At 41.8% G+C, this 24,084-nt stretch overlaps 1 protein-coding gene across 1 annotated transcript; it reads right to left on the minus strand.

Annotated features, from left to right (window-relative positions):
• Positions 1–1,408: 1,408 nt before the first annotated feature.
• On the minus strand, positions 1,409–23,018 carry LOC129082254 (serine palmitoyltransferase 1-like). The gene is made up of 5 exons (XM_054587936.1): positions 22,962–23,018; positions 20,224–20,331; positions 17,665–17,759; positions 2,054–2,147; positions 1,409–1,525 (listed from the first exon to the last, which is right to left on the minus strand). Exons 1-5 carry the CDS (start codon positions 23,016–23,018, stop codon positions 1,409–1,411), a joined length of 471 nt encoding a protein of 156 aa, XP_054443911.1.
• Positions 23,019–24,084: the final 1,066 nt, after the last annotated feature.

Genomic DNA, 24,084 nt, shown 5'->3' on the forward strand with positions numbered 1-24,084 from the left:
GAGGCTTTAGTTTCCTGCACTGGAACCATGGGTTGCGCAGTCTGTCTCGCTCCCCAGTTGTTCCTTCAGTTGATCCAAATACGAATGTGGGACGGCCCGGTCCGCCAGCCGCCGCCTAGCCTGCCCAGTCCGATGCCTTGCTGTGCATCCTCTCTGCCCCAGCTTCCTGTCTCTGCCCCTCCTACCAGTCTGGATGAATGTTTCTCCTTTAACTCCGTGGTTGTTGGACTTCCATACAGTTCAATTTTCTGGCAGTTCTGGCTGTTTTTGGTTTTGAAATTTGTTGTCGTCCTTCTTTGGTTGTGTGAGGAAGCAAAGTGTACCTACCTACACCTTCATCTTGGCAGGAAGTCACAGCTGTAGGATTCTTTAACACTAACTCTTGCCACCTGTTTCCGATATAAACAATTTAATTGCTAAACATACTAAGGAATAAAGATGCTTTGTTAAATAAAAACATCTTAACTGATAGTGGGGAAAAAAAGAAAGAAAAGAGAAAAACACACAAAGACCCAGAAGTGGAAATGAGGGCAGAAGAGACGTCGTCAGCTCTACTTTCCCCACACCCTGACATTCGGTAAGCCAGAATGATATTTCAAGGAATACTTTCAGTTGAACAATTATTTAACATTTTCAAAATTTTCAAAAGAGAAAAATAACAATATACATTTCATAAACACAACCAGAAAATGCCATGGTTGTCCTTGACAAGTCTCAGTGAGGGAGCTCATAGGGTTTGAAATCACACACAGTCATCCGAATATTTAGCTAGCCTTTCCCAGGGTCACCCACACACAAATCCAATGACCCTTCATCTTCATTCCAGAAGGAAAAGAGCTACAGAGCCTAACACTCCTCAATCTGTTCTTGCCATTCTCCCTGTAATGTTCTGGCTGTGCAGCTAGAGCTATTTCCCTGTCCCCTTTGCAGCCAGGCCTGACCTGGGATATGGTCTCACCAAGGCAATGTGAACAGAATGATGTGCAGCGCCACCTGCCTGCCAAAAACCATACGGCTGCCCTGCACTCCTCCCCTGTTTTTGCCACCTGGCTGCATGCAGACAAGGATGGTACCCTCCACACTGGAGAAACAGACATGGAAGATCCCCATTCCTACACAGCTTCGAAGAGCACAGCCACCCACACAGGACTCTTCCCCTTGCAACCGTTGTGTGCCACAGGCACTAACAGTCTCCTCACATCACTGCCTCTAGGGGCATGTGGAAACGCAGCACAGGCTTTGTCCTAAGGACTACACACCTAATGTAACTATGGGTCTTCTCCACAAATGACATCCAAAGGCTCCAAACACACAATGTTCTAGAAAGCCAGGTAAGAAATAGCACCAGATTAATGCCACCACTAATTAAGGATATCTATTCCCAGGAATTTGAAGTCAAATGGAATCTTCATTCTTGAAAGCAGTAGCCTGAAAAATACAACAGAAACGTACCAAATGTGCCATAAAATCCTCTAGGTCCACAAGTCCCCACACCGTACTTCTTTAGAGATGCCAAAGCTGCTGCCTTTGTGGAAGAAGAGAAAATAAGAGTTCAAAACGGGCATTTCTTATTCTTTAACCCATGTAACTCTCCCCTCCATTTTCTTTTCTTTCTAGGAACTATGATATCATAACAGGATATAAAGAAAAGACAGACATAGAGACTTGGGGACATAGGGATATAACTTAAAACATGGAAATGTTCTACTAACATGATTATCAAATGCTGGTTAACACAATGCTTTTATACTTTTTGACATCTGTGGACATAAGCCTGTTCTCAAAAACATGTACTGGCCAACAATCTCAACAGGAAATGAAGTAATTTCCCAGACACATCTCTGACGATGACCAGGTCCGGCTCATACAACACTAAGCCACAACAGACATGCCCCCCACCCTTTGTGGAAATCCGGGTCATAGCTCTTCCAGAAAGGAGTAATGGCAGACGCTCGCAGAGCCCTTTCTCATGTTCTGCATTTGCCTTTGATTTTATGTCCAGTTTCTTAAGTCAGCCATACTATCTTTCCACTTCAGCTTTGATGCTACTTACCTTGACCCTAGGGTTATCCAACAATCCAAGAAAATTAAATGAGGCAAAGTTGATACATTCTTTTCCATTCACTATGATGTTGTGGCTTGGAGGGCTGCGGAAAAGAGACAAGAGTGGTTTACTTCAGCTGACATTTGTGTTATAGCAGACTCACTACCGCATTACCTCGTGGCAGCAGACAGGACACACAAGTGTGGATACTCCATCCTATTTGCCTACTGGTCTCCTAGCTTTTACTTTTCTTTTTAAAAAGTAAAATTATACAATGCTATATTAAAAATCAAATACTCACCCAGTAATTCTATTCTTAATAGGGGACCCTGTACACTTAAATTAAGAAGTGAACTAGAATTCCAAAATGGATGATGGCAAATCTTTGTTTTGACTTAAAAATCCACTTAAGAATGAATAGCTAAATAAAGTATCTCAGAAACATTCTGGAGTACGAAAATAGAAAAAGACCAAGATCAAAGGCAGGAATAGGCAGAGCAAGTTACAATCTTACAGTGAAGTGGTTTAAAAATACATGTTACCTGTAGGGAGCCACTAAAAGAATAAGTGGGATACGTACCCAATTTCTAGAGTTAATGCTGAAATACTATTCACCAGAAATTCCTCCCCTGCACTCCCCCCTCAACAATTTTTTTCTTACAGGGAAAAGCGTGGCCGATTCCACAGGCACGTGCACCCGAGTACGGCTGCGACAGGAGGTGGACTCCCGACAGAGAGCCCATCATGTTCCTGGCTGACAAATGTTAGCTATAGCCACGCTTCAGAAACACAGGGCCAATCTACAGGTCGCAAGCAATGACAGGGTTGTCAGACCAGTTGAATCCGACAGAAGCAGCCTATTTTAACTAAAGGCAACCACAAGAATGAGATGGATTGGGATTATCAGAAGGCACAGCACAGCACAAAGAAAAGGACTGTCCCCGCAACCTATTTCAGTTACACATTTGCACTTGTCTGCAAGCTGGGCTGCTCTTGAAAATGCAATGTGTCCAGAAAAGACTGAGAAACTGCTGTCATCGGGATGTTTAAAAGGAGCTGGTTTTCTCTGGGGCGGGGGAGGGAGATGCTGGAAAACCAGAGAAGGAAATGATTGACAACTTCAAATAAAGTCAAAAAGGCAGACACAAATTCACAAAACACAAGATGACTCAGTGAAAAGAGCATGGATTGTAGAATCAGTCAGACATCCCATCGACAATGTGTCCACTGATGGCTTCAGAACCTTGGGGACGTTACCTGAGCTCTGTGAGCCTCAGTTTCTTCATCTATAAAGTGCAGAGAGAACCTTTTACTCAAGGTTATTTCCATTATAAACAGGCCTGGCCCAAAGAGGGGCTCTCTAAATACCTTTTTCCTTCCCTCTACAGCTTTGAGGGCTTCTCTTTTCACCCACTGTGATTGCGAATCCATCGTGTCATTTAATTTCACCCTTCTCGGGGTTTCTTAAAGTTTCCCCAGTCCTCCCTCATGTGAAGGTTCTGACTCACAAAAAGATTAAGAGACAAAACACCTACATAGACAAGCCTGTAGTAATGGTTGCTGCTGTGCAAGTTGAGGCCATTCACCAAAAACTGCAACACAGAGAGAAAAAAAAAAAACTATCATGAATACACACGCCCAGAAGTCCCTGACTGCAGTTAAGAGGCAGCACAACCCAGGGAGGCCAGGGCCTGATTTTTGTCCAGCACTTGGGACAGGGAAGGAAAACAGTTTCCAGTGAGAAACAGAAGGTTCATACCCGTGCTCCACGCAGGTATGTCCCTGACGCAGGAATCCTGGTGCATAACAGGAGCATAACCTTGCAGAAGCAAGTAAAACCAGTCTAGAAAGACATCTCCACAACCAAAGACTCAGAGAATGGGAAGGAGGGAAAATATTGTAAAATCCTTCCCAACCAAACCAACAGCTTCACCATTAGTGAGAGCCAGAAATTGCATGGATGCGTAAAGGTTCCCAAATGGCTAAGTGACCTTAGAAAGAATGGTGCTCTATCAGAAAGAAACAAATACTACAGAGCCCATTAATACTGTTTGGGGCTGGTGTGAGAATAGACAACTAGGCCAATGGGAGAATCTAGAACTCAAGAGAACTGTATATACATAAGAACCTGGCAGATAATAGCATTTGCCCCACAAACAACTAAGTTACGTGTAGATATTTCTCGATGGAGAAAAATAAAGTTGTATAACCATGCACAGAGGTAAATTCCAAATGTTACTAACTGAAAAGATATTTTGGAAAAGACAGGAAAACAAAATGTAGAAAAATGTTTTTGTGACCGTGGGAGTAGGAAATGTTCTCTTAAACAAGTCTGAAAACACGCAGAACATGAGGCCAAAATGAATGAATCTGATCATGTCAAAATTAAGAATCGTGGTTCAATGAAGACACCAAAGACAATGTGAACAGATGGGAAATAAAGAGATTTACTGTATTTCACAAACTCTAAGAAACCACCAACTGTATTTTATCTACCATTAAGGAAGAAAACACTGCGGACTAAAAGGTCATGATGTTTTCTTGCCATCTAGAATTTCATGGGTTGTATTTCATGAAAAGATCTGCTGGGCATTCTTAGACGGAGGTTTCTGTTATAATCTTTTGTACATATAAAAAGAACCATACAAAGCAATTAAATCAGTCAAAGCATTCCTAACCTCTTTGCCCGAGTTCTGAGGATCTGCTCTCTGCTAAGTCGCGGACACCATGGATAATCACACAATACTCCTCTGCTCCCTGCCACTGAACACCCAGACCTTGCTCAGCAGGATGGTCCCCTACCACCTCTGAGATTACCTGACAAGACAATGTCACCCATTCACTAAGTTTTAATGCTGGAACGTTCCTATTGGACTATATTCCTAGTTACATCTTTTGCCATTTGAACCACGTTTCTAGAAAATAGGCCAGTATTCTCCAAAGGCAGCAGAAGTCTGACAAAGGCATGTTCAAAGCCTTACTCACAGCAGCCTCTGTTCATTCTCCTCAGAGTGGTTTGGCCCCTTCTCCTGCTACCAGCTTATTTACTTACCAGCAGTGCACATAATTCAGCTGAAGTGCTGGCAGTAAACATAGTCATGACCAAGTTCACTGGTACACAGGCAATGACAACCCCCTACCACCAGGCCCCCCTGGCTGACAATGATTTACAGCAGCGGTGAAATTCACCTCCAATTCAGAGATCTTAAAATAGAGGGGGAAAAAAATGCATCTTAAAATAAATGTAATAAAGTGTTACATCAAAAACTAACCAAGGATTAGAATCTACACAGTGTAAGGGACTCTTGCTAATCAAAAGAGTCTGGGGCTCAATAGAAAGACATGAGAGACATGAGGAGGCATTCACAGAAAGGCAAAACCCCAAGAGCTAATAAGGAGATGAAATAACATTCAAAGGCTCGCATAATCAGAGAAATGCAAAATAAAACAATGTCACCAACCCAGGTGGTGAGGGGACTGGAACCCTGATAAACGAACTCAAGGGGCCATCAACGGGGCGATCACGATGAAGAAAATTCCCACAGAGAAATCAGATGGGCGTATATCAATACCCCATTCCTGGCTGTACGATCCCAGAAGGATTCAAACAGGTGGGCAAGAGGATATTAGCTACAGGGGTAGTTACAGCATCTTTCTCCTCAAGATGGCATTTTTCCATCTGGAGGAAAATAGCTAGGTAAAACTCAGTGACCACACATGACAGAATAGGCAGCAGTGAGAAGAGATGACAAGAAGTACATCCAGCACTCGCACCCTGCTCGATATTTCCTCATGCCACCCAATACCAGCTAATGTAATATTTATTTCATTGCTGACTGGCCTGTCTGTCCTGAGAAAACTAAGATTTTTATTTACTGCTGTGTAAACCAATATGCTCAACACATCCCTTAAACATAGTAGACGCTCAAATATTTGTTGAAAAAAATGTGTTGAGTAAAAATCTTGTAAAAATCAAAATGAAGTCTAGAGCACAAAAAAACGATCCAATCAAACAATGGGCAAAGGACCTGGGCAGATGCTTTTCTAAGGAGGAGATACAGAGAGCCCAGAGGCATTTGAAAGGATGCTCAGCATCACTAGCCATCAGAGAAATGCAGATCAAAACCACCATGAGGTACCACCTCACACCGGTCAGAATGGCCATCATAAACAGATCCACAAACAACAGGTGCTGGCGAGGCTGTGGAGAAAAGGGAACCCTAGTCCACTGTTGGTGGGAATGCAGACTGGTGCAGCCACTATGGAAAGCAGTGTGGAATTTCCTCAGAAAGCTGAAAATGGAACTGCCTTTTGATCCAGCGATTCCCCTGCTGGGACTATACCCGGAGAACACCAAAACGCCAATACAAAAGAACCTATGCACCCCAACGTTCATAGCAGCACAATTTACAACAGCCAAGTGTTGGAAGCAACCTAAATGCCCATCAGTAGATGATTGGATCAAAAAATTATGGTACATATACACAATGGAATACTACGCAGCAGAAAGAAAAAAAGAAGTACTAAACTTTGCGACAGCATGGATGGAACTGGAGAGCATCATGCTAAGCGAAATAAGCCAGGGGGCGAAAGACAAATACCATATGATCTCACCTATAAGCGGAACCTAACCAGCAATGCAAAGAAGCAAGGAAAATATGACCAGCAACACTGAAAGGAAAAGAAATCAACAGAGACAAGAGGAAGGGGGGGGGCAGGGAAAGGGAAGGGAAGGGGAAAGTCAAGGGACATATAGCAAGGACTCATGGACAAAACCAAAGGGGAAGAGCTGAGGGAGGGAAGGTGGGAGGGGGCAAGGGAGGGGGGAGGCAGAGACAAATTGTATTTTAAAAGTAAATAAATTAAAAAAAAAAGAAAAAAAGAAAAAAAATTACAATGAAAAAAGAAACAAACAAAAAAACAAAACAAAACTACTGTAAACGAAAAGCAAACTAGTTAGTGTTTAATGGGGGCCCTCAAGCATCAGGTGGTTGACTATAACATTTGACCTTTTAGTTCTTCTAACCATGACATTCTGTGACTGTTTATTTCCTTTTTGACCTAGAACTTGTCTTTATATAATTTGAAGTCTTTTGCATCCTCTGAAGCTGTGGACTTTCTTTGCCACAACACGTGCTGTTATTGACTCACTTTGTCATTTATGTGCATAGTTCAATTTTCTTTGATTGAAAAAATGACCTTGTGCTAATCAAGTCACACAGCTATATCCAGTTTATGTTTTGACCAGCTAAATATGCTCATGGGACAATTCTTAGGCTGAAAAATACAGTATGGATCCATAGAACCTAGAGACTTCAACTACTGAAGGAATAATATTGAGAGTTTAAGAGAAAAAAGGTGAGCTTCTTAAATAAAACTAATCAGTAGAATAATCAGCTCATTAAATTTTCAATCTCCTGATTATGTTTTAATTTTAATATACACTAGGATATCCTAACTTTTTAACAACATCTTTATAAAATGGAATAATTCTCCTTGGTACAAGAGAGCAGTAGAAAGTAACATCACACTTTGCAGTGAGTAGAACATTTCTTTGGAAGCTATTCAATCTGAAAAATCTCTTCACTCTTCCTTTTGTAGGACCATGTTTATATGGTAGTGTAAAATATTTATATTTTACTGACTGCATTTACTATGGTCTACAAAAATGTTGAAGATTCAAATTCCATTTCCTACCCTGTATATAATAAACATTTTTGTTTGTTTGCTTTGCTCTCTTGCTTAATATAATACAGTAATGACACTGCCTGTATGCATATTCACATATTGGTGGAGTAAATTAAGTTAGATCACATGACAAAAAAAAAACAAACCATACATTCATAAAACATTAAGAGTATGTGGTTTCAAACATACAATGTAAAAATAAAATATATCATATGAATAACAAAAATATATAACACAGAATGAGGATGGAAAGTGTAATGAACTACTACAGCGAGTGCCTTAGTAGAGACAAAGAGTCGATGTGGGGCACCGGGGCGAAGAAAATAACAAAGCAAACAAGAGTGCAGCCTCGTGTGGGTGCTGACAAGAGTGAAGCTGAGCAGAGGGTGAATGCCTGTGTCTCCAAGAAAGGCTGAAAATGGACAAAGTGAACCAATTAAACCAGAGAATCAACTAAACCAGAAGTCAAGCCTCTAGAAAATCTGAGTGAGAAAGAAGGAGACACAAGTGATGCTCACAAAGTAGACACAAGATCTACAGATGTGTCATTATATCCATCTGTATAGTAAGGTTTTATGCATGTGTTTTATACAAGCATGCCCACGACAAACCTATAAATTACTCATGCCAGTACATTTGAAAACATAAGAAATGGACTATGACTAAATGATGGTTAGCAAAACTTAAGAAAGAAAACTGAATAGCTTTACAAACTCATTAAAGACAATGAATTCACAATTAAAAATCTACGCTCAACAGAACACCACAGGAAATACACACTGTTGCTAAGAAAATGGTAAGACTAATACATCTTGGATACCAAAACAGGACCAGCACAGTGAGGGAAAAGAAGAGACTAAACTCATTTTTCAACACAGATGTCAAAACTCCCAAATATTAGCAAAAATAAATCCCACGATGTATAAAAACGAAACAGTCATGCTTAAAGAGGGTTTATTCTAGGAACGTAAGGGTTACTTACTAATAGAAAAACCTACCAGTGACTCGTGGTAAACAAGACAGAAAGAAAGAAAAAAAAAAAAACCACTCCATACTCTGGAGCCTTCTGATAGCTTACAAAAAGGCCTACAAAGTCTAAAATGTCTAACTTTACCAGGAGCAAGACAGAGAAGGAGATGGCTAACGAAGAGTTGGAAACTGCAAAGCAAATGAATAAGCTGTATTGGTTAGTCAAAGAGATCAGCGAGAAAGCTGAATGGATGTAGGCTGGCCAGGAAGAGCCCAGCAGCAAACCGGAAAATGCCCCCAGGCAGGGGGCAGAGCTCCCTGTGAGAGTAGGGAGCAGGCGGGGTGGGCTCAGGAGGATGGCTTGGAAATCTTCAAGGGGAGTCATTTCCTCAGATCCCCTTCCGGCCCTGAAGAAATGTGGGAGATTCACCCTGGAAAGGCTGAATATAAACTAACAGTCCTAAGAACCAGTAGGGGGATGCGTGCCACTCTGAAAACAGAAATCAAGTATAAATCTACATAATAAAATGGGACACCAAGCCCTTGTCTGTCCTCCCCCTCAGCTCCCAAAGGGCTGGAAACCAGGTTTATTAAGGGCATCCTTAAGACTGCCCCAACCCCACCCCAACATACCGAAGGACTCCTTTTAGGTAAAACTCAAAATCAAGAGAAGAAAAACAGAAAATACTGAGTTGGGGTTCCCCTCAAATAAATGGACAAGTCCTTGTCTAGTGATGCCCACTATCAGTCAGGAAGCCCAGCCCGTTTACACAGGGCTTCCAATTAGCATTTCAGTGTCTCATTCTTTAAAATGGATTTTCGACAGAGAGCCAAGACAATTCAACAGGGAAAGCATAGTCTTTTCAACAAATGCTGCTCGGACAACTGGGTATACACATGTAAAAGAATGAAGATGAACCCTTACCTCATAGCATTATAAAAATTAACTCAAAGTGAATCACTGACCTAAAGTTAAGAGCGAAACTATCCACTCTTAAAAGAAAATAAAGGAGAAAATCTTCATAATCTTGGTGAGGCAAACATATTTAGATATAAAAGAAAAGCACAAGTGACAAAAGTAAAAGTAGATAAATAGGCCTTAATTAAAATTAAAAACATTTGGACTTCCAGTCAAGATGGCAGCATAGGTAAGCACGGCCTCCTCCTCATACAACCACGTCAGAATTACAACTGACTGACAGAACCGCCATTATCTAGAACCTCCAGAAATCAAGCTGAATGGAAGTCATACAACTACGAAATTAAAGAAGAAACTACATCGAAGCTGGTAGGAGGGGCGGAAACATGGAACAGGCTGGTCCCACACCCATGTGTGGCAGATAAAAATCAGGAGTAGTATCTCAGGACCAAGGGATAATAGTCCAGGGTTCCAGGGCCAGGGAGATGAGTCCCCACAACTCCTGGCTATAAAAACCAGTTGGGATTGAGGCTGAGGAAGAGAAACTTCCGGAGTCCCAGGCAGTGTTTCTTAAAGGGCCTGTGCACAGACTTCCTCGCACTCACTCCCTCTGAACTCCAACGCCAGTGGAGCAGCTTCAAAGGCACCAGTGGAGTACAGGGGAGGAAACAAAGTGTCTGGCATCAGGGCAAGAGCTGGGGAGCAGCTTTCCCTCAGAGAGAAGTGCTCTCAGAGGCCACTGTTCCTTTTCTGAGTTCTCCCCCAACAAAGCTGGCAGGAGGGTGCCATATTTAAGGCTCCATTAACCTGGCTCACAGGGTTTGCCCTGCTCTCGTAATTCCCTGAGGCTCTGTCCCATCCTACCTTAGGGCACACCCAAGCTGTATTCAGTGGCTTTTCATACAATTGGCTTCTCTTGGTTCGCGCTTCAGATTTTCCTAAATTCTCTCAAACAAGCAACGTCTGGCCTCAGTGCGCCCCTAGGCCCAGTGCTAGCAGCAACTGGCCTTGGTTCACAGCTTGGCCTCGCTCTGGCATCTCTAAGCCCAGCACAAGTAGCAGCCATCTGCAGATTGCTTTGGATATTATGGTGGGTGGCTCCAGACAGAACATAGGCAGCGGCTGTCCTTGGCCTGTGCTTCCTGGTAGGTCCCAGAGCCTGCACACCGAGTGGACAGCTACAGACCATGTAGGAGCACCACCACCCAATCACTTCCACAAGTGACATCCTCAAGGGGAGGGCTCAGAAGGCACCAAAGCCCTGCTGAAGTAAGCCGTGCTCCGTGGAGTGGGCCTGTGCACAGCGGATCCTTCATGGTGCTCAGAGGTTGGTGGTCAGTGTCACAGCCAGCCCTTGAAGCTGATAAGCCCAGGTAAATCCCTCCCATTGACCTGCCAACAGCAATCCAGGCTCGACTACAAGGAAAGGGTGTACATGGCCCACACAGTGGACACACCTCGAGTACCTAGCTTGGGTGATAGAGGAGGCTGTGCCACTGGACGATACAAGACACCTACTACATTAGGCCACTCTGCCAAGTCAGGAAGACACAGCAGCTCTACCTAATGCATAGAAACAAACACAGGGAGGCTGCCAAAATGAGTAGACAAAGAAACGTGGCTCAAATGAAGTAACAGAATAAAACTCTAGAAAAAGTACTAAGCGAAATGGAGACAAGCAATCTACTCGATGCAGATTTAAAACACTGGTTATAAGAATGCTCAGTGAACTTAGGGGGAAGAGTAAATGAACTCAGAGGGAGAACTTCAACAGCATAAAAAGGGACATGGAAACCACAAAAAAGAATCAGCCAGAAATGAAGGACACACTAACTGAAATGAAGAACGATTTTTACAGGGAATCAACAATAGAAGGCATGAAGCCAAGAATCAAGTAAGTGATTGGGAACATAAGGAAGCAAAAAACACCCGATAAGAACAGCAAGAAGAAAAAAAGAGTCCAACTCCCCCCACCCCCCGCCCCACAAAACCCAAACAACCCGAGGATAGTGTAGGAGCCTCTGGGACCACTTCAAGCATATCAACATCTGCATCACAGAGATGACAGGAGAAAAGAAATAAATTGAAAACCAATTTGAAAAAAATGATGGCAGAAAACTTCCCTAACTTGGTATAGGAAATAGATATACAAGTCCAGGAAGGGCAGAGTCCCAAACAAGAGGAATCCAAAGAGGCCCACATCAAGACACGTCCTAGTTAAAATGCCAAAGGGTAAAGATAAAGAGAGAATTTTAAAAACAGCAAGAGAAAAGCAGTTAGTTACCTAAGAGGGAGCTCCCATAAAACTGTCAGCTGACTTCTAAAAAGGAACTTTGCAGGAGAGAAGGAATTTGCAAGAAGTATTCAAAGTGATGAAAAGCAAGGGCCTACAACCAAGGTTACTCTACCCAGAAAAGCAATCATGGAGAACTGAAGGACAGATAAAGAGCTTCCCAGACACAAAAAAGTGAGAGGAGTTCATCACAAAAAAACAACAACAAAAAACCCCAGTATTATTGAAATGTTAAAGGGTCTTCTTTAAGAAGAAGAACATGATGAAAAATATGAATAATACAATGGCAATAAATACATGTCTAACAATAACTGAATCTAAAAAACAAACAAAGAAGCATAACAGAAACAGAATCACATATACAGAGGATGTTTTGATGATTGCCAGATAGGAACAGGGTTGGGGGAATGGGCAAAAATGGTGAAGGGATTAAGAAGTACAAATTGGTTGTTGCAGAATAGTCATGGGGATGTAAAGTACAGCAGAGGGCATATAGTAGCCAAACTATATGTATGTATGAACCATGGGCACAGACAACGGTATGGGCATTGCCTGAGGGAGTATGTGTGCAGTCAGGCTGGAGAGGCAAAAAGGGGGAAGAAATTGGGACAACCATAATAGCATAAACAATAAAATATAATTTAAATTAAAAAACATTAAAAACATTTGGCGCTGCCTGGGTAGCTCAATTGATTGGAGTGTCATCTCAATGTGCCAAGGTTGCAGGCTGGCTCCACGGTCAGGGTACATACAAGAATCAACCAATCAATGCATCAATATCAAAACAACAAATTGATGTTTCTCCCTCTCTCGCTTTCTTTCTAAAATCAATACATAAAATTCTTTTTAAATCTTAAAAAAAATCCACTATACTATAAAAGATACAAAACCCCCACAGAATGGGAGAAAATATTTACAAGTCATATATTTGATAAGGGCCTAGTTTCCAAAATGCATAAAGAAATCTTACAACTCAATGATAAAAAGACAAATAAGCTAATTAAAAAGTGGGCAAATGACTTAAGTATTGACTAGTCTCCAAAGAAGACATATAAATGAACAATAAGCACATGAAAAGATGCTCAATATCTCTAGCCATTTGGGAAGAGTAAGTTAAAACCACAGGGAGATACCCCTTCCTACCTACTACGATGGCTATAATCAAAAAGACAGACAATAAGTGCTGGCCAGGACATGGACAAATTAGAGCTCTCTTACATCGCCTGGAGGATGGAAAACAGTTTGGCGATTCCTCAAAATGAGTTACTGTAGGACTCACAGTTCCAGTACTCTTAGGTATATACACTAAATGAAATGAAAGCGTATGTCCACACAAAAATGTGAACACAAATATTCATAGGAGTAATATATATGTAAATGTATTTTTTCTTTTTTCATGTATTTGCAAGTAGAAACAACACCAATGTCCATCAACTGATGAATGTGTAAACAACATGTGATCTATCCACGGACTGCAATATTATTCATCCATTAAGATGAATGAAACACTGACACATGCTTCAACATGGATGGTCCTTGAAAATCCCAGGCTAAGGGAAAGAAGGCAGACACAAAAGGCCAAGTACTATACACACACACATATATGATTCTTTTTATATGAAACATCCAGGCTGGGCAAATCCACAGAGAAAGTAAATTCGTGCTGCCAGGGGCTGGGGAGTGGGAGGAACGGAGAGTGACCGCTAATGGGTGTGGGGTTTCTCTTTGGGGTGATGAAAATATTCTGGAATTGGATGGTGGCAATGGTTGCACAAGTCTGTGAATATAATAAAACTCACGTAACTGTGTGTCTTAAAAGGTTGAGTATTATGGTTTATGGATTATATTTCAATAAGGCTGTTATTTGAAGGGAAAAAATCCATCCGAGTTAAGTAAACTCACTTACTCTTGTGTTAACTCAGTACTGAGTGTAAAGAGGTACTTCAGCAATTGAGGAGTAACTCTAAGTTTATCAATATCAACAAAACACGATTTTTTTCCTGCTTTTTGCAGACTACGTACAGTATGCTTGTTGTTGATTACAATGAGTGTATTCTGCATGTTGAAAGAAAAGGATGTAAAGATCACCAGACACTGGAAATGTATCTAAGAGAGCAATAAAAGCAGGAAAAACAATCACTCTAGTGTAAAAGAGTAAAATAAAAAACAATTTTAAGATGTATAAGGTTTCAAAAAATTTACCTTCCATAGCCTTCCTCAGGAGTCAACCTGTAGTCTACTAGTACCCGGGAGTAAACTCGGGCCGAGGACACGAACAATGCAGGAAAGAGATGAAGGGATTTCTGAGCCAAAGCAGAGGTTGAGATCCCAGGCCACCCTGGGCAGCAGCTCTATTTAGCAACCAGTCACGACTGGAGCAGGAAGACAATGGTTCCAAGAGGAAAAATGAAAATGGACCCAAGAAATAACTCCTGGAGGAAGACAATGGGATGAAGTAGACTAATACGTAAAACCAAGCAAGCAAGCGGACAAACAAAAATGAAAACCAGAAAGAAAACGTAATTAAAATATTCTGCATATTGAAAAAAATGGATGCTAATCTTAACTAATGAATGATATTAATGCAGTCATAAAAATGTAAGCGCTAAATAATCTAAGGACACATAATGCAAAAACAGAACTCTGTTGGGAGAAGGGATGAACAGCGTGGCTGCACGTGCCTGCACAGCCAAGTTCCACATCAGGCTGCTGTGCTCCCAGAGGAAGAGGGGCCTTTCTAGTCCACACTAAGGCACGAGAGGGGCTACCATGGGCCTGGGGACAGCAAGTGTGCATGTGTTATGTCCTACCGCTAATGAATACAATTAAAGCTGGGAAAGAGAGAAACGTATTCAAGAAGTAACAGCATAAGCAAGTTCCTTAGAAAAACAAGAGGCAAATGCCAGAAGAATAAAAAAAGGAGCTAAAGAAAGACAAGTAATTACTTCTACAGATTGGGAATCTGGGGTGAGGATGCGTGGCACGCGGATAGCAGTTTCTCTAATAAAAATTTACATATATACACAGCCAACTTAAAAATCAACCAGCATAATTTAACATGGTAACTGATTGGAGGAAAAAAGTCATGATTATTTCAATAGACAGAAAGAACTTGGTAAATTTTAATATTCTCATTTGAAAACCAAAAAGTTCCCTTCGCAAACCAAGAAGAGAATGGCAGGCCTCAGTACTTGATACAGGTTATCTCTTACAAGCCACCAGGGACACTGAGGCCCTTGTTACCTTTCTTATTCAACACTGTATGGGAGGTGCCCCCAGCCAGTGCAATGACACAGGAACAGAAGAAAAAGACACTTCTCCTGACAGAAACCCAAACCCTGGAACCTAGGGACAAATCCATTAGAAGATACACAATGTCAGTTTCCTGGCTGCGATATTGTACTATGGACGTAAAATGTTACCACTGGGGAAAACCCAACAAGGATCTCTCTGTGCTATATCTCACAGCTGCAGGTGAATCCACAATTGTTTCAAAATAAAAGTAGAAACAAAAAAGACAAGCCAAGTCTTTAGGAAGAAAGTCATGTAATTTTACTGTGTGACATAAAAGACCTAAATATACAAGTGACAACCCAGGCACAGGGCGATGAGATCCATTATTGGCGAGTTTCCCATTCTCTCCAAATTAATCTATAAATTCGACACACTGCTAGTCACAAACCTAAACCCACTTTTTGGGTCAAATTTGATTAACTGAAACTAAACTCTCAGTGAAGAACAGAGTCAAGAGTAAGTCTAGACCAGCAGTCCCCAACCTTTTTTGGCACCAGGGACCGGTTTCGTGGAAGACAATTATTCCATGAGCTGGGGGAGGGGTGGCGAGGCAGGTATGGAGCTCAGGAGGTAATACAAGCAATGAGGAGCAGCAGTAAATACAGATGAAGCTTCGCTCAGCTCAGTCGCCCTCTGCTCACCTCCTGCTGTGCGACCCAGTTCCTAACTGGTACCAGTCTGTGGCCTGGGGCTTGGGGACTCCTGGTCTAGCCTATTCTCAAGAACAGGAGGACTCACTTTTGTCAAGTCTTATTCTCAAGCTGTGTTATTTATAGGAGTGAGATTCTGGCACAGGGAGAGACAAGTGCACCTAAAGAATAGAAACAAAGCCAGAAATAGACCCTTTATGAGGGTTCTTGGTACACAAAAGGTGAATTTCTAATCAGTAGGTAAAAAATGGGCTACTCAACTAATCATGCTGGGACAACTGACCACTGCATGGAAAACAGGCAAATTAAACCTTTGGGGCAGGGAAGGATTTCTTTCAAAAGATTAATGGTCGGTAAGTTTGATTTCAGAACATGCGGAATTTTTGTAAGGTCAAAGAACCCACAAAAGCAAAGAATACAAGGCTCTTTTGGATCAAAGCAGAAGGATATGCTCAGGAGAATAACCTGCATCACAATTTTAAACAAAATGCTAAATATTTTCATGATGGCAGGCATATGTAGTAAGTATAAACATAAGCAAAGGAAAACACCCACCGACTACAAGACAGTGGTGATCTTGTGTGGGAGGCAAGAGGAAGTGGTATGGGTTTCTTTAGCTATATTTGTAATGTTTTCTTTCTTCTTAAAAACATATTTCAAAAAAAGATAACAAAGTGTTACTGCCCGTTAATTCTAGACGGTTGATACACATGTGCATGATATTTTCTATATTTTTAAAATACTTCTTAGTTAATAAAGGCGTATACGATGCCCTGATTGGTGTGGCTCAGTGGCTTGGGCATCATCCTGCAAACCTAAAGGCCGCCAGTTGCAGGCCAGGTCCCCGGGTGGGGTCGTATGGGAGGTAACCGATTCATGTTTCTCTTGCACAGCAATGTTTCTCTCCCTCTCTTTGTCATTCTCTTATCCTCTCTCTAAATAAATAAATAAATAAATAAACAAATAAGTGGAATCTTCGAAGAAAAAAAAAACAAAACCCCACACACGAAAAGCAAAGATAACTAACAGGAGAACTAAAAATAGAAACAGATCAGACTCCGGAAACAACGAGAGACGTAGGATCAGTGAGCTTAAGTTTCATAATTCCTACTGTGAGAGCCATTAGGTGTTTTCCATCATTACTCAATCAAGTAGTAATGGTGTCAGCATACTGTTAAGACCTAATTATGAAGGCACCCTGCTACAAATGTACAGTCAAAAAAAAAAAAACAAAAAAAAAAAAAACCCAAACAAAACAAAAAACCCAGGTGGGAAAAAGCAGCACTGTTGCTTTTCATTTTAAGTGCGTCAGACCACTTGACATATTATCGTGCGTGTGTATTACTTTGAAAAAGAGATTGTTTTCAGAAAAAGGTATGAACAGTAATGCCTAGAGACTATAAAAAAATGCCCAGCCCTGGCTGGTGTGGCTCAGTGGAGTGAGTGCCAGCCTGCAAACCAAGGAGTTACCAGTTCGATTCCCACTTGGGACACATGCGGGTTTGTGGGCCAGGTCCCCAGTTGGGGGCGTGAGAGAGACAACCACTCATTGATGTTTCTCTCCCTCTCTTTCTCTCTCCCTTCCTTTTTGCTAAAAATAAATAAATAAAATCTTTTTAAAAAATGCCCATACCACTCCCAAAAGAAAGTCTTATATTGGCAACCAAGCAGATAGTTTTTGACTTGCAGAAATATTTAAGTCTTTTATTTCAGGTAAAAAAGGATCACCATTAAACCACTTATACATTTTGGTGAGTTCCCCCACAGGAAACTGAGTGAAAGTCCTTCAAGTAGCAAACTGATTTACCCTGAAACAATGTTGTAGTTGAGAGCAGGATGGTCTTTTGAGATAGGAGGAACAAGAGGTTCTGGTTGCCACTCTTCGATCAATTCTTCTTTTTCCTATGGGAGAAAAGGTGTTAAAACACAGCACAATGCTAGTCACTGGACAGTGACTCCAGCAGCATCTAAATTGTTTGTTGCAGTGGAACTGTCATAATGAACACACTGTGAGAAACAGGTCTAGTTGTGGCTAGAAATGAAACAGAATCACTCCTGAGTTTTGGGCACTTACCCTCTTGGCCTCTTACTGTAGGCTAAAGGCTCTTTTTCCAAGCGGCTTTGTGGGTGACTGGAAAAACTGAGGAAACTCTATTTCTATGGTCAAAATTTTTCACTGTGGGAAGGATGACGCACACCTTATAAATTGTAAAAGAAAAAGAAAGTCTACAATACAAAGGTGAGAAGCAGCTCAGCCTCTATTCCAAGACAACACAGGAAGCCACACCCAAAGTGCTTACAGAGGTGACCATCACCGGAAGGGATCAACCAGATCACAAAGCACTGTTTCTACAAGCCACGTGCAGGGATTCAGGTGTAGCTGAAATACAGAAAAAAAGACTCTCCTAATTCCTGCAATGGGAGTTTGTTTGGAAATTGTCATAAAAAGCTATTTTATTCCCTTTATCTGTTACTTCATGCATTATAAGTATTTTGACTATTTTGAGTTTCTTATCCGTTCTTGTATCAGAAGAACAGGTAATTTTGAAAATGTCGTCTGGATGTACAGGATGAGATGAGGCACCTAAATTAACATGATGCCTTGCAAGTAGACCCTCTCTTAGTAGCTCTAGTCTCATACTTCCGATAAATGCTTCTGTGCGTTCTTCCCCTGATGTGCAACTCCAGAGCAGTACCAAAAGCACAGTCACCTGATTTTCAGGCTCTCAAAAACGCTGGCTGAATAAATCAACCACTAAAGTTCTCATGTGTTTCGGCCAATGGCCTCATGGGAGAGAAGAGCAGCCGGAACAAGCCTGGAGTACATGTCATACACACTGTGCACTGCTACCATGCAGACACATGTTAGAATCCACTCAAGGTGCCTTGCTGTTCAAGAGCCTCTGTACACCTAGCTAACTGAGAAGGGCACTTCTCACTCACAACACTCACAGTTCCTTTTTCTTCCACTGTTGTTAGGGCAAGGTGTCAGTGATCACTAAATCTTGTTCTAGCTAAGTCTGCTTTCAGAGGATCACTCTAAAACTAGTTTACGTATCACTCTTTTGAAAATGTGTATGTGGGTGGATCAATATGTTTAAATTTAAAACTCATTTGTCTGGAAACAATATTGTAGTTGAGAGCAGGATGATCTTTTGAGATAGGAAGAACAAAAACTAAGAACATTCGGACTAATTTGTGTCATGGCCCATAATCCTCCATGAGAAGTTCCTAAACACCAAAGGAAAAAGTATAGGCTGGGTTTCTGGTTTGGGGGCCCAGTCTTACTGCAATGTTATTTAAAGAGTATTTGCTCAGTGGCAAGGTAATCCCACAAAGTAGTCATTAAAAGGGACGGGGCGGGGCGGGGGGTCGGCAGTGGGGGGAGAGCGATCTGCGGTCAAGTTTAGGGTATTCCTCCAAACAGAGGTCAAATATGCACCGGCATAGTAAAGGTTACAAGAAATCATGCAATGAGACATCTCTTTATTGTGCTTTACCTAGGTTGCTAAAACTTTCTGCCCTCAGAACCACATGCTGCATGTTCCCTAGGGACAGTGCCTGATGGTTTCATGATTAACATAAATGCTCAAGACAGCAGCAGCAAGTCGGAGAAACCGGGGAAGCAACCGTAAATTGCTGTGGTGATTCCACTTGCATTTCCTTCTGTGAACGGTCCAGGAAGTAAAGAAAAGCCCCGTGCTTCATCTTTGTGCTGCACTCAATGCTGCCCGGTGAACCAACGTTTTAGAGATTGTTGCAGAAAAACGTCTCTCACAATCCCTGCCTCCCTGGGTACCTGGCAAAACAACCCAAGTGATGGAAACTATGCTGCAGTCAAAACTGTTCTTTCTCTCTCCCACTGAGGCAGCCACTAAGTGCTCCTACATCTTCCTGCACATGAATGGACAGCAGTGGGGGAGCGCCATTGATCCTCTAGGCTCTTCTATTTCCTAAGGTTCACCTGGCTTGGGGTGGGGAGGTGGGGACTGTGGGGCCAGAAGGAGTCTCGCCACAGGGAAAACTTTTGGTCAGACTTCAGAAAGAGTGGGGCTCTAGCAACTCATGTAATCTTGCACATGGACACTGGAAATCCAGTAGTTGCCCATGCTTCCCTTTCATCGCCTACTCGTGAGACTGCTCTTTGCCTCTAGCAAAGCAGGGAAGTTGGTCCCCTGGTACTCCTCTGGATAGGTACTTCATCCTTGGCTTTCCCACATTTTACCTACCCTGTATCACATTCCCCTTGATTTCCTTACATTCCAGAAAATATTTTAGCACGTAGTTGGCGACCACAAGTCCTTTTTTGAAGATGTAGCAACTCTCATCATACACCAAATAAAAAAACTGGGATTTAATTTCTTACCTTGACTGTAAGATCAGATCGTTCTTGCAGTTTGTAAGTTTTAGAGAAAAGAAGTCTGATTATCCAGAGTATTAGAATTCCTTCCAAGATAAGATGGTAAGCAGGAGCCTAAGAGTGAGTAGAAAACAAGAAGCGAAATAAACTCTTTTAAAACCTGCACATGAAACTTAATGCACTGCAAATAACTGCCTCCCAAGACCTTAAGCCTATCGCTTCTTAAAATTTATTTTCAAAGTTCCTTTCATTTCTACTTATTCCGTGTCCCATTTCTAACAGTAGGCAATTTCTTCTACACATAAAACCTCTGATACTGCAGCTTTAAAACATGTTTAGGAAAAAAAAAAGTCTTTAAAATGAAACCTGATACAAAATCCCCCCATATCAAACAACATCAACTATGCGATCTTATTGGCAGTTAATTTTTTACTGCTGGGAGATGACTGTAACAAACATTCCACAGCGTCACAAGCCTTCTGTTACTCCATCTACCATGGATGAGTTCAGAAAGTTATTGGGAAACCGGTTTCCATAATTCTTAGAGAGTTTTGCATATCCTACTGCATATTCTGTATTCTTCTGACAAGACTCTTCAAATCCTTCTTGCAACATGGGAGAGAAAAAAGAAACAACATTTTACAAATGCTTAAAGGGATAGCAGGTCATTTTCTACTGTAGCTTCCAAAGGCATGTAGTGTTTTCCATGTCAACAGGCATAAAGATACCTTAATGAAACTATCCATGCCATGTCTTCTTTTCAGCTGTACATTTCCAGGATAAAGACCAAGGTGACTTCTAATTTTTGTCCAACTAGACATACAAAGAACATGTGGAAGATCCCACATGTTCACGCATCAGCTAAACCCCAATCAGTTACAGGGTGCTCTAGTCCCAACACTTTGCCATTGAAAATTTAAAAGAGGTATTTAGAAATGTAAACATAAGTTATTTTCAAACATTAGACAGAAAGAAAGAGATGATGACTCACCACAGTTGAAAAAAATAAGAATGTGGAGATTGGAAAAATGCTGAAAAATTTGTTTGTAAACTCCCGGTCAATGTACAAATAACTTTTAAACTGTATACATATGGTACACACACACACACACACACACACACACACTATTACATATTTCTTTTTTGGGTACATGACATAAGACTCCTCAGATTCTACACACCAAATGCACAGAAACTGGGAGCAAGACAAGAAATCTCTCTTTAAGATGACTTTTTAAATTTGCTGATCCTCCTTGAATATAATTCATTTAAGAATAAGGACTCTAGTCTAAACATCCATTTGGTTTTCTCACTAATTGGATTCTAGTAGGCAAACATCTGTCCGAGTCACTCAACATCCCCACTATGAAAAGACACGATCCTAAGAAAAACTGAGATACTGTCCAGTGAATTAATGCAAATCACAAATGCAGCTTCTTTTCCTGGAAATGTTACATCCAGGAGGACTTCTCCCAAGAGTCATTCTTCATCAATTATGCAGTTTTCAAAAAGGGAGCAACAACAGAAAAAAAGAAAATTATTCATTTATACAAGAAAACCATTACATTTCACTGGCTTTGATTTTTTTTTTTTTTACTATAATTAAGCTAATGTTGGACATCACATAGGCCACATCTGCTCTGTCAACTGTTTTTCAGCAAGTCCTTCCTCATAGGTCTTGCAATGGCAGACACCATCATCGGCCATGCCAGTAAGCAGCAATATTAAGTTGTAAAAAAATTGTCAAAAGAAAACTGAAATTCACTTTAAATGAATGTGAGCTCTACAGGCACAGGAACTTTTGCCTGTTTGTTCACTGCACTAATTCCAGCATCTTGATCTGTGCTGTCCAATACCATAGCTACTGTCATCAGGTGATTATTTAAATCTACATCTAAACGAAATTAAATAAAAAACGTAGTCCCTCAGTCGCACTAGATACATTTCAAGTGCCTAACTGCCACACTGGGTTAGTGGCTATTGTACTGAATTGCTCAGAGAGCAAACAGAAGTTTCTATTGAACACCACGGTGAAGCTCAGTTAAATACATGCCAAATGAACAAACATTCCCTATGACTGACATTCTGATTTCATGTTACCTAACATATGTGAAATGGCTAGACTTTGAAAACTCTCCTGACCACTCTTCTTTTAAAGATCTACCAAAAGAGGTGTCTATTTACAAGGCAGAAAATGGGACATATGAGAAAGAGTGACAAACGACGTGTATTTCATATTCCTAAACCCTAAATAATTCAGCTTCTTTTCTTACCTGACGTCTCGGAAAAAAAAAACTCCAGTTTATCACAATTCTTTCCCCTGTCACCTGCTCCACAGCTCCCAGGACCTGACTCCTCCTGCCCCTTGCCAGACTGACTTCTTCCACTGTTATTTTCACCACCCGCCTTTCCATCAGTCCCAAGGCTGGTTTTTGAGGACCAGCCTCTCTCCGGTGCCCCCTCCCACGTGTTCCTTTCCAGCGTCACGACAGGACCCACAGCGGTCTCCACGCCCGCCGGAGCTCAAAGCTAGATCACCGGTTCCCAGTTCTGCCGGTCCTTCTCCACCGACCACCACTGGGACGGTGTGCGCCCGCGAGCCCTTCCATCCAGGGACGCCGAGGATCCGGTAGTGACCGAGCCAATCCCGCCCAGGCCCCTGACCACAAATCCGCACGAGTCGTTCCCCTTCCCCAGAGCCGATGTGGTCATCGCCTGCCGGGCCGCCGAGCCGCCCAGCTCACCTCGTATAGCGCCTGTACCATCTCCACCAGCACCCACTGCTTGGCGGTGGTCGCCATAATCAGCCTCTCGGGCTTCCTTCCGGAAGGCAGGTGTCAGGTATGTCAAACAGTGTGTGATGTGTCCCAGTGATATACTGGTGACCCAGCCCCAGGAATCACCTGCTTGTGCACTGGTCAGCCCAGGTTGAATGGGAAGGAGAAGACCCAGGGGTCTGAGTGTGGGGTATAGTCCTAGGCAGCCTGGCAGGGAGGCCTGGAAACAACATGCTATTTCTCAGGACAAGTGTTCCTATTTGACCAAGATGTGCTAGCCATCATGGTAGACTTTTGGAATGGAGGAATTAAATAAGTGGTCCTTGCTCTCTGCCTGCATTTGGGCACAGGGAGAATTATTAATGTCATTGATAACCATAATCTTTACTTTTATTTTTTTACTCATTTTTTATTGTTCAATTACAGTTGTCCCAGTTTTCACCTCATTGCTCTCCCCTGCCCTCCCCCACTCCACATTCCATTTCCACTGCGTTGTCCATTACCATGGGTCCTTAATACACGTTTCTTGACTAGAACCTTCGTCTTCTTTCCCTATTCTCTCTCTCCCCCTTCCCTTCTGGTCACTGTCAGTTTGTTCCTTATTTCCACGTGTCTGGTAATGTTTTGCTCACTTGTTCCCATTTATAGGTGAGATCATATGGAATTTGTCTTTTGCTGCCTGGCTTATTTCACTTAGCATAATACCCTCCACTTCTAACCATGCTGTCACGAAGGGTAGTTCCTTCTTTTTTTCTGCTGCGTGGTATTCCATTGTGTAAATGTACCACAATTTTTTTGATCCATTAATTTACTGATGGGCATGTAAACTGTTTCTAGCACTTGGCTATTGTAAATAATGCTACTATGAACATTGGGGTATATAGATCCTTTTGGTGTTTCAGGATTAGGGTATAATGTCAAATATGGGATCACTGGAGCAAAGGCAGTTCCATCTATAGGTTTTTGAGGAAATTCCAAACTGTTTTCCACTGTGGTCACACCAGTCTGCATTCCCAGTGCACCAGGGTTGTCTTTTCCTCATATCTTCACCAGCATTTGTTGTTTGTTGATTTGTTAATCATGGCCATTC

Source organism: Pteronotus mesoamericanus, unplaced genomic scaffold, assembly GCF_021234165.1.
Source record: "Pteronotus mesoamericanus isolate MK-2021 breed Mesoamerican mustached bat unplaced genomic scaffold, CSHL_Meso_final scaffold_125, whole genome shotgun sequence".
Classification (NCBI taxonomy): domain Eukaryota; kingdom Metazoa; phylum Chordata; class Mammalia; order Chiroptera; family Mormoopidae; genus Pteronotus; species Pteronotus mesoamericanus.

Excerpts from the sequence above, each read along its gene's own strand:
- LOC129082254 (XM_054587936.1), bottom strand. The coding sequence starts at position 23,018 with ATGGCGACCACCGCCAAGCAGTGGGTGCTGGTGGAGATGGTACAGGCG. Across the intron at positions 20,332-22,961 it reads TGGTACAGGCGCTATACGAG|GCTCCTGCTTACCATCTTAT; the intron begins GTGAGCTGGGCG and ends ACTCACTCTTAG. Across the intron at positions 2,148-17,664 it reads AACTACAACATTGTTTCAGG|CCCTCCAAGCCACAACATCA; the intron begins GTAAATCAGTTT and ends TCTTTTCCGCAG.